The sequence below is a fragment of the Lepisma saccharinum genome, chromosome 2 (genome assembly GCF_977018435.1).
Source record: "Lepisma saccharinum chromosome 2, izLepSacc3.1, whole genome shotgun sequence".
Taxonomy (NCBI): domain Eukaryota; kingdom Metazoa; phylum Arthropoda; class Insecta; order Zygentoma; family Lepismatidae; genus Lepisma; species Lepisma saccharinum.
Genome location: NC_139230.1, coordinates 44972041 through 44989107, shown reverse-complemented (window position 1 = coordinate 44989107; position 17067 = coordinate 44972041). Strand labels below are relative to the sequence as shown.

The following is a 17067-nucleotide window of genomic DNA, read 5'->3' as shown; positions in this document are numbered from 1 at the left end:
TGTGCAATAGATAGAAGGTGGGGGTGTGGGGATTGTCGGGTATTAACATGGCGGTGGTACGAGCTGTTAGGCCTTCAGGGGGCCACGGGTGTGGATGAAGTCCTGGATTTTGTTGAGGTGTTCGGCGGATAGGTCAACTGTGGTGGGTTTGTAGGTGGAGGGGTCAGCCAGCTGGCGGTTGGCTTCCGCCAGGTAGTCTTGAGAGTTCAAGACCACCGTGGTAGACCCCTTGTCAGCTGGGAGGACTTTGATGTTGTGGTTGTTGCGGAGGTCTCAGAGCTTTCTGTTGGGGGGGGGGGGGGTTTGAGGTTAGGTTGGTTGTGAAAGTTATTTAAGAATGAGCTGTCACAGGTGGTGGAAATGAGGGCAGTATCTTTCCAAGGGGTGGTTGGTGGGCAGGGGGGGTGGATCTTGGGAGGAGGAGGGGGGGGGCTAAATTGAAGGAGGCTTGGGTGGATTTCACTGGTAGTAGTTTGGAGTGAGGGATTTTTGGCCCAGAAATGTTGCCAGCAGGGAAATATTACTCACGGTTTTAGCTAGCTAGCTTTTTGTAGTTCAGCACTGTACTTGTTACCTTATACTGACCGACACTAATAAGCCTTAAACCATATTCTTGAGAGCTCTCGACACTTAAACAAGGCTCACTTATCACTAACAAAACCACTGTTGACGTATCTTCCTAATTTCTTAAATGCACTTCCTGATCATTCCACTTCAGTCTGTAGAAGCCACCTCTTGATGATCCGGTTACGCTGCAACTCTTCCCTCCTTCCAGGCTGCAAGTGCATTGTTCAAGTTCATTTTTGGGATCGAACTCACTATTAAATTCCTGTTTGACTGGTTCTGGTGCAAGAATACTTTTCAGCACCTTGAATGTTTCAGATCCTATAACTGCAATCAGTATGGGTACCTTCCTGGCTTCATTAACATCATGAGCCAAACAAGACTGTTCAAACCTCGTTAAATGATCTTCTTTCTCTTCCGAATCTGGCCGGAATAAATTCAAACCGAACATATTTATAATTGTGGACAACTTAATATCACGATATTGTAGATACAATTCTTATCATACTGATTTAAACTTGCCCTTGTACAATTATTGTAAATAATACACAAACTGTGTAATATTGGTTCTTACCGTAGAAACAGACAATTTCTCTTTGCATATACCTATGCTGGAATGATGACTGTCCCTACTCTTCATGACATCTTCATCCCTACTTCTTCGTATGAAGAATCACCAAGAATATCCTGTACGACTGTGTCATAGATGTAAGTCTTGTTATGTGTGTGATTCCTTATCTATACATGCACAAAACATACAAAATACGTAGGTTCAAATTAAACAACATAACTTTAATGCCTGGAAGCCATTCATTCACGTACATCTTACACCTGGTTACTATGACAACCAATAACATGCTATAAAATACAAATTCTTCTTCTTCCTCTTCATGCATCTATCATAAATCACACACAGAAAAGAAAAGTTTATATTCTGCAGCCTGGACTCATGTTTACTGTAGAAGAAGAATAAATATGATGTATGTACTGCAGTATAAACAGAAAGAAGTGCTAGGTAACAGGTGTTGATGAGAAAGTACTTTAGCCAGTGTTTACTGCGTAATTGGTGGTGTGTGAGGTTCCGAACTACTATACCAGCTCTCAACCCCCCCCCCTCCCCCCCATCACACCAAAAAAGCCATCCTATTTTCCCTAGCCCTCAGAGGCCACAACCTCAGCTCATCCCAAAAAAACTATAACCTATGCCTCCATCAAGCCCTAATCTATCAAGGCTACTCCCACTCTCATCAACAAATAAGTCACCAGAGCCACCTACCACACCCACACCAAGCAATCCAAAACCAACCATCTCCCCTCCTGCATTGATCACCCAATACCACCCTCACCTTATGAAGATCAAACACCCTTCACCCCCTCCTTCCCATCAATCACAGTGATTTGGGATCACACAAGGAATATCTTTTGGGACAAACCTGGAGTCATCTTCCCTCCCTCCTCCCCAACCCTGCCAAAACCCTCAAGAACATCTTGGTTCAAAATACACAGAAACACCCTCACCCTGCTCCCCTCAGGTGCAAGACCTGCCCCATATTCATCATCTCCCCTCTCTACTACTGCTGGTAAGTTCCCTCTTCACCCGAAGGGTACCTGCCACTACACCAGTCTCATGTACACCCCTCAGCTACCGAATCTGTGGTGACTTTCATTTTGTCTTAACATCTAACCCTGAACATCAGAATCAATAACCTAAGTTCAACTCAATCAACACTTTCCTTCCTGAACCTCATCCATGACCAAATATGCAGCAAACACTTTATCATAGATGCATGTTACCTAGCATCTCTTTCTGACTACACTGCAGTACCGACACCATCTTAATTCTCCTTCAACAGTGAACATGAGACCAGGCTGTGAAATATGAACCTTTCTTTTCTGTGTGTGATAACTGTTTACTGTCTCCTACTTTACAATTAGCCAAATCCAAGATATCAAATTCCAAAATTTACTTACTTTGGTTAATCTGATATGGAATTACCTCATTTTAACATCACAATCTATTTATTTATGTTTCAGGGAATTAAAAATGCAGTTGCAAATGAATATACTGGCATAAAGCACAGAATTCTTCAACCAAATAAAAATTCCACAACTTCTTTCTGTTATAACTGGTTACTCAAATTTCTTTTCAATTTTCAAGCTCTGCAGCCACCCTGAAAAACTGGGGAAAAAATCCAAGTTGGTAAGGCTGTGGACCTACGTGATTTCATATGGAATGATGCAACATGAAGTACACACTACATTTAGCTCCATGACATCATTTGAATTTAGGAACTGTGTGAATGATAACTGCAATACCACAATGAAGGTTCTCAAGCTCTATTCTTCATTAACATTTGGAAGAACACGTTAGTAAATTAAGGACACCGGAATAATTTTATCAATGAAACTTACGTCATGCCACTTCCTTTCCTTACTGCAAAGCATTTCGCTGTGTCGCTTATTCAACCACTCTATTTCCTTCTTTTGATCTCTTTCAACATCCAGGCTCTTGAAAAATCTTTTCTCTAACTCGCTGTATTTGCTTTTGGAATCCTCCAACTTATTGATCAGTTCCTGATTTTCTGCCTGAAAAAGTTGAAAGTTACATAAGGTACAAAAAGTACAAGGTGAACACACAGTTTGTTATTGCTATTCTAAAGAATTCCTTTGGTTGCTTCATTGGACAAAAAAAAAGAGAAATTAAGATCAGAGCTAAGCAAGCTCACATTTAGGAGTAACTGGTATCAGCAGTATGCGCCAAAACTGTCAAAGCAATGCAAACTGGTAAGGAGAAGCAAGAATATTACATCGGTGAGCTGGAAAAAAATGTATGAGAAAGATAAACAAGAAGCCATATTGTGCTGTATTTTAGTTTGAGTTTTTGTTATTTTAAGACCCTTTTATTTACAGAAGTCAAATCAAGACTGGACCTACAGTTTAAATTGGGATCCGAACCACTGTGTGCCTCCAATGGGTATCAAATCAGAGATCCCTTGATAATAAGACAACGATGTGACCACTGCTCCATGCTGTATTTTAGTTGTTTCCAAGTGATTTTACCTACTGAAAAGTTATAAACAAAACTATGATGTCAGCACAAGACATTTAGGCTATGTACACATAAAAAAAAATAGTGAATTTGCAGAGCGAGCTCTTGAGGTGGTTTTAAATCCTACGGTCAATGCCATCAAATGGAAGTCTCAACATTTCGTTCACCCTTCCTTGTGACAGATTGAGAGACCAGTACAAGAATTTACCATAGATTTTCCTGGAAACACTGGATCATAAACCCTCACCCTCCTGGGAAGAAAATCAAAGGCATGGGTAAGTGAAAGCTGAACCAAAATGTGACCATGAAGGCATGGAACTGCTTAGTTAATGCTGTGGAAATTAAATAAACCATTCAGAGCCAATTCTTGCTTGAAAGCTCATGAGGGTAAGATACATGGATGTTTTTAGTAAACCACAAACCATGCTATTGCCAGATCAGATGGTTGCAGAGTTCTTCCTAAAGAGGTTTGATTTGCTTTATTTTATTTCACTTTTGTGCCACTTTTGGCTAATTGCAAAGACTGGCATTAGGTAGTTCCAGAGTTCTTGCTAAAGAGGGATGAAGATTGTTTTGAAATTAGCTCTGTTTTATCTACGTTCAGGCGGGAAGTCAACTACTTCTTCTTGTCCTCTTCCCTTCTATGCCCGTCTTTTGTGTGACTGCTGGTATCGTCCAATGAGGGCCATTTATTTCAGACGAGATTAGATTGGGACCATACAGCTCTGAATTATGCTACTAAAGATGATGGAGTTTCAGTATGAATTTTTGTATCAAGTCCAATTTATGCACAGATAGGCTAATCAGGATTTCACCTAGTTTCTAATGGGATCTGAACCACTATGTGCCTCCACAGAGTATCAAACCTGGGATCTATTGGTTACAAGGCGACGATGTTACCACTACACCATCAGGGAGGCCCCTCTAAAGATTTATGTAAAAACTGCTTATGATAATGCACATAAAATATTAATCAGGAACTTTACTTTTCACCAACTGGATGTAACATTATTTTCTTTATTCATAAATATTCATTTTAATTTCTTTTTTACATTAATTTCCTTGCCAGGACAGTTTTTTTACACAAATGTTAGCAGCCTTAACTACACATAAGCAAGATAATGATTGTTCATTGATTTGCTTTATTTTACTTTGATTTTTGTGCCACCTTTGGCTAATTTGTGAAGATGGGGATGAGTGATGATATGATGAAATTGATGAATACACACACAGAAACATCCATGACCAGGCAGGGATTTGAACCTGGGGCCCCTAGTGTTGTAGCACGATGTGCTAACCATTTCACCATGGGGGCCAGCAGCTAGATAATGAATATTTGCCATTATATCTCTATTCTTAAGTGTCCTTTTACCTATTCATGATAACAATAACAATATTTTTGTCAAGAAACAAAGAACAATATAGGAATTAACATTTTCTTTCCTCAGTTTCTTAATCTGTGGTTACATATACAACATTACTCCATAAGCATCACAGTAACTAATTGTAAATTAATTTACAAATTATTACGAAGAGACCTGTGTATTAACACATTAAATAGAAACACTTTTGTTATTATATTTCCGAGACACTTGGCTCGGAATGGCTCCCCAAATTATATTTCTAGATACGTACCTGGTGATGTGATGAGTTAGTATGACTCAATATCTAGCCTTTGTTATTTTATACTGGAATTATACAAGTATCGGTATTGGTAGGAATCTGTTAGGGTATTGGCATCATCAAAGGGTGGTATCAGCTCAGCCCTACTAATAAGAGATCTAGCCCAAGCTTTCAAATTATCCTATGTAAACCGGTAAGCAATAGTTGTAAGATAGAAGCCATAAATCACACAATCCATGCTCTTTGACCTCTTGTAGACAACTGGGATCCAGCAACTTGAAACTTGTTATATTTTGGATGGAATGGCTAGGTATATCTCAGGAAGTAAAATGTTGACATTACATCATGATAAAGGCACAATTAGAAGAAAGAAAAAAGGGTAATTTATCAAGAAATTCTTTTTTGGTGACTTCCTGCAGCATTACTCTGAATTGAGTCTCCCCAATGGCGCAGTGGTAGTGTCGTCGCCTTGCAAACCAAAGGGTCCCGGGTTCGATACCTGGTGGAGGCACAAGTGGTTCGGATCCCACTTTAAACTGTAGGTCCAGTCCCGATTAGCCTTCCTGTGCATAAAGTGGACTTAAAACACCAAATCAATCAATCAATTACTCTGAATTGAATAGAAAAATTCTAAAATGCAGTAGCACAATGTATCTCCAACTATTGTTCCATAGTTTATCATAAAATATCATTAATACATACTATGGAGAAGCAAAAAAATTGTGGTGTTACCATCTATTCCTAAGCAATCTATTGGTTCTAGCAATGGATATGTATCCTAGTTTCTTGAAATTAATGTACCAGAAAAGACCATCTTCAGGGAAACTGTTTCTTCTTTCCACCTCTGTTTGATCAGTCTTTAGTGCCCAGTGCCAAAAATGGTTTCAGACAGTGGGATGGGCATACAGTCTCTACAATAAAACATTTACCTAGCTTTCTGCTAGGATAGGTACTTACCAGTACCTATGTTTTATATTGTGTAATCCATTTTTTAAAAAAATGTGATAAATTACCAGACTGAAATCAAGAAAAGTTTACATGGTTGTAGGACCCTGCGATCACATAATGAAAAAAAAGTTAACTCTGCATGATAAATAGTTTTCCTTCTGTGAAATTTCTTGTCCAGCACTGCACATTTGTTAAACCAGTATCAAGAGTGTTACAGGCAGAAGAGGCTCCCATCTGTTAAGAGTTACCAAAGCAGGCTGTTAATTGTTCCTGAGCTGAGGTACTAATCAAAGAAGAAAGTGATTGCACCAATCCCACTCACCTGCATAAACAGACTATTGTGGTTAAGGATTTTATGGTTTTAACCCTTAAGTCTGCAAACTTGCTATCTATTATGTGCACACGATCTACAGACAAACAGCACCAATATAGCAAAGGTCATAAATGTCAGGTGACTGAAAGAGTCTTTTATATACAGGGTGTCATTTTAATGGCAGCCACGATCCAAAGCAATGTATAGACGGCATCAAAACATTCAACTATTCTCAGTAATATTTTTTCTCATTGGTGCGTCATTTCAGCACAATAGTCATTCAAAGAAGCCTGTTTTGCCACCTGTGCATGGCAGTAATTAATTCACAATTTCTTGAAAACTACACATGATATATCAGTTGTCTTTCTTGATCTTTAGTATACATATGAAGGTGACATACTCGAATTACAAAACAATATAGCTATTGGTACTATTATTAACAAGTGAAGTTTGGAAAAGTCCTTATTTTCCTTTAGTTACCTGCATATTATTATGGGATAGATTCATAGAAATGGCCATAACTTCTAAACTACTGCATCTTTTCAAAAAATTAAAATTCTACAAGCAAGAATAAGTAAAAAGCAACATTTTAAACAATGTCCAACCATTAAGGATTTAGGGTGGGAACATTGGGGCAAGTATCCAATATTCGAAATTTGGCAGACCACATGGTAACGCATGGCAGCAATTAACGTGCCATTTCTTGAAAACTATATACTATATTTCAGTTCTGTCTCTTTTGTTCATCAGTATGCCTCTAAAGGTATTACATACTCCAATTACAATACAATATATAATTTTTATTATTGTATATTAATATTATTATTATTAACAAACCCCATTTGAAAAATACCTTTGTTTCCCTTTGTTACTATGGAATAAATTGAAGATAAGAGGCTATAACTGCTCAAACACTGCATCTCTTTCAAAAAAAAATCTAAATTTAAGAATGAGTAAAAATCAACATTTAAGTAACATTCGACAATTAAGGGTGCAGGGAAGGGGGTGGGGCAAATGCCCAAACTTCAAAGTTTCCTAATGCCTATAATTACCAATTTTTTTAAACAATTTGTGGCACAAGCATTACATATCCTCATTGAGTGGTCTTCCGTCGTGCATCTCTCTAAGGTTGGTCCATCCAGCTTCCATAGGGCCAACGCTAGAAGCAAAATTTTGCACATTTTTCAAAAGCTGACAATGCTGCCACAATAATGTTATTATTTCTTTACTCAAGAAGTATCAGTCTGTTTTAAATCTATTATATCTAATTAATATTCTATAAAAATATACAATAAATATGAATCACTGTGGCAAACACATCAAATTTTCAGAATATGCCATCATTAAACACTTATTTTCAACACATAATTGACAGTACACAAAAAAAGTTATTACCATATTTAACCCTTAACCAGGCAACCAGTGTCTGTCAGACACTGTTGCTTATATTTTTTGTCACATACTCCAAACAATACTTTCTGCGAACATGATATTTTTTTTTACTTTCTTTGTTTTTCTTTTTCATTTCACAATATTTGACTTTATATAAAGAAGGTCGGGCATAAAAAAATATTTTCCATTTCACTTACGTAATTATTGCAGCAATATTTTAATTTGAAGTTTGTAAACATATAAACAAAAGTTGTAATATTATTTGCATATGTATTAACAAATGTTTAATAAAAAATAAAAGTATTTAATAAGACATCACATAAAAATATTATTAACGCTAAAATAAAAAAAATAAAAATATATGAGCAAATAAAACAATTTCCTCACACTATCTTCCACCCTAACATATTTCATATACTATGCTGCAAAAAAATACAATTATGATGATGATGATGAATATGATGGAATTAGTGCCATAACAATGATGATTAGGTTAAATATCATGTTACTCGCTTATTTCCACAGTGATGCAACATAAAAATATCACATTAGAAGGTCAAGATCCATTTAAAACAATGCAGTGTCTGTCGGACACTGTTTGCCCTGACACGTTACAAAAATAGCTTGTCCAGATAAAATTAATCATGTATAATGCACAGTTTTTACCAAAACACTGTGGTGTGAATAATACACAAAATAATTGGGACAGCCAACATTAAAACCACCCATTTTTCACAGGGTGGCTACAAACAAGCAGATATGAAATTCCCTGACTTTTCCAGGACAAAATTTACATTTTTCCCTGACAATTATAAACTAAATGAACTATGTAAAATAAAATACTATTGATATTGTTTTATTTATGCCTAATTGGTAGGGATCTTGATTTTTCATATATTTTTTTCTAAATTGGTGCCATTCTCCCCCTCCCCAATTCACACTTTCATTTTAGTGCATTTCTGGGGAATATACCTAAATTTATACTTTCATGGTGTTTTTAAAGTACTGTTTCAAATTTTAGGTCTCATGGGCTATGCCTCTTTGCGAGTCTGATACCTTGGAAGTTATTTTGACAAAGTTATTTTCCATACCCCTTTTTAATCTTAAGGTAAGTGTTTTTAGATAAGGGGAGTTTTCCCAATATATACTGAAGGGTGCATAATGGCCATACTGGGCGGCTCACCCACAAATTCTAAATCAATCAATCAATCACAGCAACAAAAATTGGCATTATCTTCTTTTCTTTTACTTTTTAGTGTTATATTTTCCAAAATGTGTTTTTATTTTAGATTTTCCTGCCAAATATGCCAAAACGTACACTTTCATTGTGCTTTTAAACTATCATTTTCATATGTAGCTAACATTGTCTACATATTTTTGTGACAAGTTTGATATGTTTGAACTGATTTTTAAGGAAGTTATAGTGTAGTTTTAGCCCCGCCCTCATTTTTCATTATTTCTCGCTCCACAAATGGGGATGTTACGACTCCCCTGTGGCGGTAGGTGAGCACTCAATCCCTGTCAAAATCACACAACTTAGCTCGGTAATTCAAAATACTTTTCGCGCCACAAATACTGATGATGCAGCTCCGGTGTGACAGTAAATACACACTCAATCTCCAGTCAGAACCCTGCCACTTTGCTCTGTGGTGCAAATTGTTCCAATAGAAGTTAAAAAATCTTGGGAAATATGTGATTCAATGTGTATATTGGAACTTTTTTTTTATGTATAACATGCATTATAGTTTTCTATTGGATAAAAATGTTGGAAAACTTGCATGTTCTATACACACAAAGATGCACATTTTGTTTCTATAAGCCTAAAAATATACAAGAATGTTAGATTTCAAGATACTTTTTCATTGTTTAAGTACAGTTTTTAAAATTGGCAAAAAATGTCAACAATTCATATTTTATGCCATATTCGCACTATTTCTCTATTTTTAACAGGTGAAAAATGTGTCCAGACATCTCTGCACATATATAAACACTACTTTGCAGCAATTAACATTTTACACTGTTATCACATTTGCAAAAAATCAAGGTCCCTACTAATTGAAACTTACTTTCTGGATGTCCCTCGTATAAACCAGTAGATGAAATGTGAAAATTTAGCAGGGCTGGCAGAGAAACGTCAATTATTGAAGAAAGTGATATGCTTTTAGGACTGAACGGTTTGTGTAATTAAAATATTTACATAATTATTATTATTATTTTATTTCGTAACATTGCACATTAACTTGACTCGGTGACATTAATATTCATCTCTTACGAGTTTAAGCAGACAGGACAGAGGGGGTGTTAATTGCAATACGAATGTTGCAGAAAACTTGAGGTTGGGAGCATGCGCTTGTCAAATTTTTGTAACGTTTACCAATGCAGATTTCTGTTTCACCTTTTTGTGATACTATTCAACATATATCTTGATTTGTTGGATTCTTGTTGATATCAAAAAATAGTTCAATGTCGTTGTAAATGCTTCGTAACTTGTGCAAAACCAGTATTAAGCCAAGGGAAAGAAAGAAAACCTTTGTAGGGATTGCTACATTAAATAAGGTTGTGAGGCAGAAGAGTAATAAAATTCCAGCAGCATATTTGCAGTGGTGCAGCAGACTGAGGCTACGTTTATGCATGTGACTTTTGTTGGATGTTCCATCTGACAAATGTCATACTGGAACATCAAAGAAACATCAGATTTATAAGAGCGAAACGCATGCAGTTTTTGTCGGATGTTGCAAAATTACAATTGCATGCTAAAACGGAACCAAGAAGTTTGTTCAATGAAAAGTGGTACCACAGCAGACAAACTCGGATGTACAAGGCTCTGTTTATGCATGCCATTTTCATCAGATGTTGCAGTCCGAAGACATTCAAATATAATAATTTCCATAAGAGTGCCATGCATGCAATTTTTGTTGCATGTTGTAGTGAGACATATTGTCAAAGTGCAACGTTAGTCATATGGCGATAACCGAAAAAAATCATATGCATCAATTGAGCCTAAAATGATCATCTGATAAATGCTGTACCACGACAATTGACAAATTACAGGGTTGCATAGTGCCCTTATTTGTTTCAATGTTCCTTCAGATTGTCCGACAAAATGCCGTACTACAACGTCCGACAACTATCAGATGGTACAACAGTGGTATGCTTCCCCCCCCCTCCAAACTCTCTATTTGTTGACAGTCCTGTCCCCTTACTAATCCCATACAGACAAGAAAAAGAAATGATAATTCAATGCATTTTCCACATAATATTTAGAGGCTTATAATTTTTTCTGCCCCTCCCACCTCCCATCACGAGTTTCTGGCACTGTAATTGTGTTGTGTGTAAAAGGGGCCTAAAAGTTGATTCTCAGACTTAGCAACAAGATTTCCTGTTCCAATGTAGTTCTTTACAAACGACATCTTTCAAAGCAAACACCTGGCACATTCATTCCATAGCATAAAAAAAGGTCAATCAAGACAAAATTCCCAGACATTTTGCTGACTTTTTTTGATATCTTAAATTCCCTGACATTTCCCAGTTTTCCAGGTCTGTCTGTCGCCACCCTGTTTCACTATGTCACTGCATATAACACGTACATGTCAACATTCACAAACACAAATTACTAGGTAGGATCTTTTTTGGAATAATAATTTTCAAAAAAATGCCATAAAAGTCAAATGGCCATTTTCCATGATTTTTCACTTTGTAACAGAACCTTTTGTGACACTGAGAAAAGCAGCACAGCACTGTTCTGGAAGAAATTGAGCATGCTGTCAGGAAAATTCTTACATCCATCTCTTTGCAGGCTTTCAAGAATATTAATCTAATGAGGTGTCAATACTTTCTTACGATTCCAAGATAATTAGTCTTTTCCAGCTTCTCTTTTGGCACATTCGGGGTCGAAATGTCACTAAATACAGTCTCCAAAACTTAATGTTCGAACTCTTTCTCCACTACAGAAATCCCTTGACAACCTAAGATTTAACACTTTATCAAAAGCTTCCTATCTCTCCCTTTAAATTTAATACTCAATCCTACCACCATAATTTCCAAGTCAATTTTAGACTTACTGTTGATATTGAAGAGTGGATATTGCCTCCTCCAAAAAAATAATTCTCAGTCTCCACACAAGAATTTCCGCAACAGTCTAAGACAATAGTAATGCACAAGAATTGGATACCCCCTCAATTTAATGTTCGAGTCTGGGTATCTCACGGGGCACACAAAAACACTGTGCAATACTTTCATGGGGTGTTATTGTACTTGAAGTAACACAAAATTCTAAATTTTCACATATTTGAAACCAGTATTATGTTAACATTTAGTGGATGGAGCCACCCACGTATGGATAGCCTCACCAGAAGGGACATTCTCAAGCCTATGCTTTTCAACTTGCCATGAAGTGCAAAAAAGTTCTAGCTCGTAGAGAAGAAATCAGTCTTTTTTGCTGGAGGCTTTCGGTGGAGGTGAAATTTACACACTGTACCTCCCAATAATTACAGTTAAAGAAAGAAGTAGAAAATCGAAATTTTAAAAAAGAAATTGGTACTGGTGATGCCCCTGTGTCAACCACAATAGACCAAAGTGAATGAAAATATGTATCACACGTAAGCGAGTTACTAAAGATATATCCGCGAAACTTACTTGTAAATGTTCTATTAATTTCAGTGGCCTCCGCCAACATCTACTTGGGAACTCTATGGTTTGCTGTTAGGTTTACTTTCTGTTCCTCTACTACCGCTAGGGGTGCTGGTGTAGCCATTTCATCTGCTGCACGCAATGGGTTTGAGCTGTTGTAATAGTGGGAGTCAATCATGATGAGCCTGACCGCTGTCGATATTCAGCTCACGCGAAAAGTGCATAATTGCATACGTGTCTCTGATTTTGGTGTCAATTAGGGTGTGTGATGTATGCCTAACTGAAACTTTTTGGATCCTGTGTTTGTTGAACTTGAGCTGCCTTGCTAGTACGGTAGTGGGTTGGGATTCTTTTGCTTCCGCTAAGTGCTGATGTATATGCTCGTTGACAGATCTGATGGATATGCCAATGTTGTGTGAGTATATACCTGGGTTGTATAGTGGGGAAAGGAATTATCTCTTGTGTTTGCTTAGGGCACTGGCTATTTTGTTCATTGGTTTGTGTGCGAGTTTTATGTCATATTGTTTCAAGGTCTTGGCTAGGCGGTTGGATGTAGTCTGGTGGTAAGGGAAGGCAATCCATTTAGCTTTATCACTGCTGGCTGGGTGGAGTATGTTAGGTTGTCGTACTAGCATTTCTGCTTTGCTGCACCATGTAGAGAGTTGATGTACTATGTATCCATTTTGAAGTCCTATGTACGTCACTATGGAAACTTCTTCCTTCAAATTTTCTTCACTTGAACAGTGTGAGAAAGCTCTTCTGTAGAAATTAAGCCTACATTGACTTTATGTTGGGGTGGGTGGTTGGAAAGGGAGTGGATATACTGGTTCCCTGCCACTGGTTTTCTATAGACCATGGTGGTGAATTGGATTGCCTCTCCTTTTGATGGTTAGATCTAGGAAGTTAATGATGCCTTGGTTTTCCCGTTCTATTGTAAATTTCAATCTGGGGTGAATGTTGCTAAGTTTTTCCATGAATAGACCTATTTCCTCTTCTCTTTTGTAAACTACCAAGGTGTCATCTGCATATCTGCCATATCGTATGTATTGGAGTTCTAGTGAGTGAAGAATATCGTTTTCAGCTAGGTGCATAACAATGTTTGCTATGGGAGCAGACAGGGGGTTGCCCATGGCCAAACCTTCTGTTTGTATGAAATACTTGTCTTGAAATTGAAAATAGTTGTGCCTGAGGCAGATTTCAAATAACTTGGATACCTCAGACACTTCCACTGGTGAGACCTTATTGGCAGAAAGCCATCTCTCCACTGAGGTGAGGACTAGGTTGATTGGAATGGAGTTATACATGTCAACTATATCTATGCTGCCAATTATGGCATGGTTGGCTTGTACTATTGATGTTATTAGTTCTTTGGCATCTGTACTGCTTCAGAAAATGTAGGTCAGTTTGTGATTGTGCTCAGAGATTTTCTTTTTTATCCACTTTGTGAGGTGGACCATTGGTTGGTTGAACCCTGCGGTGATGAGGCACATCGGAATCCCCTGTTTGTGCATTTTTGGAATGCCATAAGCTATGGTGGGAGATGGGTGGGTGTTGAGGAGAAGTTTGCAGTCTTCCTTGTTCAGCATTACACAACTTTCAACTGCATGCTTGATTATGCATTTGCACTTTTCGGTTGGGTCCCTGTCAATGGTCTTGTATGAATCACTATTTAGTATTTCATGCATTTTACGGGAGTAGTCACCTTTATACATGATCGCATACTGGTTTGTTTTATCTGATTTCATGCACCAACAGTTGTTGGCTTCCAGTCAAGATTTCTAGGGTGGGGGTTCACTGGTTAGTACATTGAATTTTTCTCTGAAAACTAGGAGATTTTTGAAGGAATGTGGAATGTTGAGGTTCATCAAGTTGACAATGTTGTTCACTTGTCCATCATTTGGGTCCTTCACACTTTCACTCTGCCACTTTCCCCTAAATGGTGTAGTTTGCTGGTGAGGGTCCTGTTTTTTTTTTTTCATTTTTTACAGTATGTAGAATGTAATTTATATTTTTGTTGACATGTTCCCATCTCGTGGGGTGTAGCACTGATATGAGATAGGTTCTTCGTTTATCGTACACGTGTGCCAGTTGTCTAATTGCTGTGTGTTTGTCCGCAATAAAGGCTGTAAGCACTCGCTGTTGCGCATTGTATAAGACGTTTTTAATTTTGTAGCTGTTCACTGGCACATTCCACTGAATGAACTTTGCGAACTGCTGTCGCATGCAATTATGCACGAGCTGAATATCGACAGCGGTCAGGCTCATTATGTTTGGCTCCCACTATTACAACAGTTCAAACCCATCGCGTGCAGCAGGCAAAATGGCTACACCAGCACCCCTAGTGGTAGTCAAGGAAACAGCAACAGGAACCGGAAGTCAACCTAACAGTAAAGCATCAAGTTCCCAAGTGGATGGTGGCTGAGGCCACAGAAATTAATAGAACATTTACAAGGAAGTTTCGCGGATATATCTTTAGTAACTATCTTATGTCTTGTATTATCAACCTCATTGTTTATTCCCCTCAACATGAAAAAATGTAGTATATAAAAGTACATTCCAATAACTATGCAAAGTTTTGTTGAAAATAGGCTGATACTTCTTGTGATAAAAAAATCATAATTTATAGAGTGGCGCTGTCAGCTTACAGAAACAATTTCTGGAATTTCTCTTCTAGCATCAGCCCTATGGATTTGAAAAGAACCATGACAAATGACCAACCACTCTTTGAGGATATGTTAGATGTATGCCCAATTTTGAAGAAAAAATGTGACATTTCGAAAAGCTGTAATTTTAGCAAAGTTTGAAAATAGGTCTTTGCACCTTGATCCCCAACTGTTACACATTGTTAAAATGTTCTTATATTCTCATTATTGCATGTAAAGTGAAATATATCAGAAATAAGTGATGGCTGAAGAGTTATACCCCCTTTTTTATAAAATCGATCCTATAACACTCAAGAGGGGAAACAAAGGACTTTTTCAAATTCCACCTGTTAATAATAGTAACAATGTATATATTGTTTTGAAATTCAAGTATGTCATACCAACAAACTTATATTAATGAACAAAAAAGACAGAACTGAAACAGTGTGTGTAGTTTTAAAAAAAACTTACATGTTAGTTGCTGCCATGTGCTGCTGCACGATCCATTCTCAATGGGTTTACAGACTATGGAATATATACAGTGGAACCTTGATTTAACATTTTTTTAGGAGACCAAGCTGAAAAAACTTAAAATGTGGGGAAATGTAAAATGGAGGGAAATTTTATAGCATTAGCTATGTTGGGACCATGTAGATTGAATGTGTAATGCAGGAAAATGTAAAATCTCTGAATGTACTCTTCGCAACATCTTAATTGACCGCCCTGAAAAAATTAAGTCCTGAATTCGTAAATTTGGCAACATAGCACTTCAGAGTCCACAAATAGTATCCAACTTTGCAACAATTTTTTTCTTTCTGAATGAAAATGCTCTTGTGAATTTCTTTCATTCTATCACATTCCATGAAGTTAGAAACCCTAAACCAGTAATATAATACGCAATTAAACAAAACTCGTAAATTGGAAATACAAATGTTGATATTTTTTTTAAAGAGTATTCGTTCTGAAATAGGAAATAGGGGAATTTATGTGCAGTTGGAAACACTGAACTCGTTCTCCACCACCTGGTGAGAATTGAAATTACATTTCAATGCAACAAATTTCTCTCAATTTTAGGTTAAATCATAGTAAAAAAATTGCACGATACCGGACAATTCTACAAAGTGCATCTTTTCCCTGATCTGTGGTGAAAAAAAGTTCGGAACTCAGTTGAAATAACATATTGCCTGAGATCAACTTGTTTTACAGAGTTTCACGTTAGTAATCTCCTGGAGCAGTTGGTTAGATGGTCTTCTCGTTTAACTTTTTCGTCAAGAACGAAACATCATTGGTTCAAATCTCACCCACTCCTGATTCTTTTTTTTATTATTATTATTTACAGAGTACGAAGTGTTGTAATAATGTAATATAAGATTATATCAAATCACTGTAAACATTTATGCGATGCATACCTCGGGAATGTATCTGCTCATCATCTTGATTTTTCAGTGATTGGCAGGATGTTTAGCAAGACCTTTCTTTTCATTCAGCTGTCAATATGTTAGCACACATTAAGAATTAATATATCATAAATACATGTTCTTAAACAGCATGTTGTAATCAAGGTGTCCCCATTTTAATATCAGGTGGAGCCTCATTGCACAGTGGTTCGGATTCCTGTTTAAACTGTAGGTCCAGTCCTGATTAGCCTATCTGTGCATCAGGTAGACTTAAAACAACAACAAAAACAACACACACACATACCATCACACATACACACACACACAGATACGATGTTCTTTGTGTTCTTCACTGCGGACCTACAGTATACGTCGGAGTTTTAAATGATACAACCACAAATATTATGCTATATTCAACGTTTGAAACTACCCACTTCAGACTTTACATCGCATCTTTCTGCATCTGGAAATGCTTTGTCATAAATTACAAGAGAGTAAGTAATCTAATAA

The 17067-nt window shown here is 37.1% G+C and overlaps 1 protein-coding gene across 1 annotated transcript in view; it reads right to left on the bottom strand.

Annotated features, from left to right (window-relative positions):
* The window catches only part of LOC145981929 (uncharacterized), a 93693-nt gene that overhangs the window by 44177 nt on the left and 32449 nt on the right, over nt 1–17067 (bottom strand). Inside the window, exon 4 of the mRNA XM_083115427.1 lies at nt 2977–3150. Within this exon, the coding sequence (XP_082971553.1) occupies nt 2977–3150 (174 nt within the window). The remainder of the gene's footprint in view (nt 1–2976; nt 3151–17067) is intronic.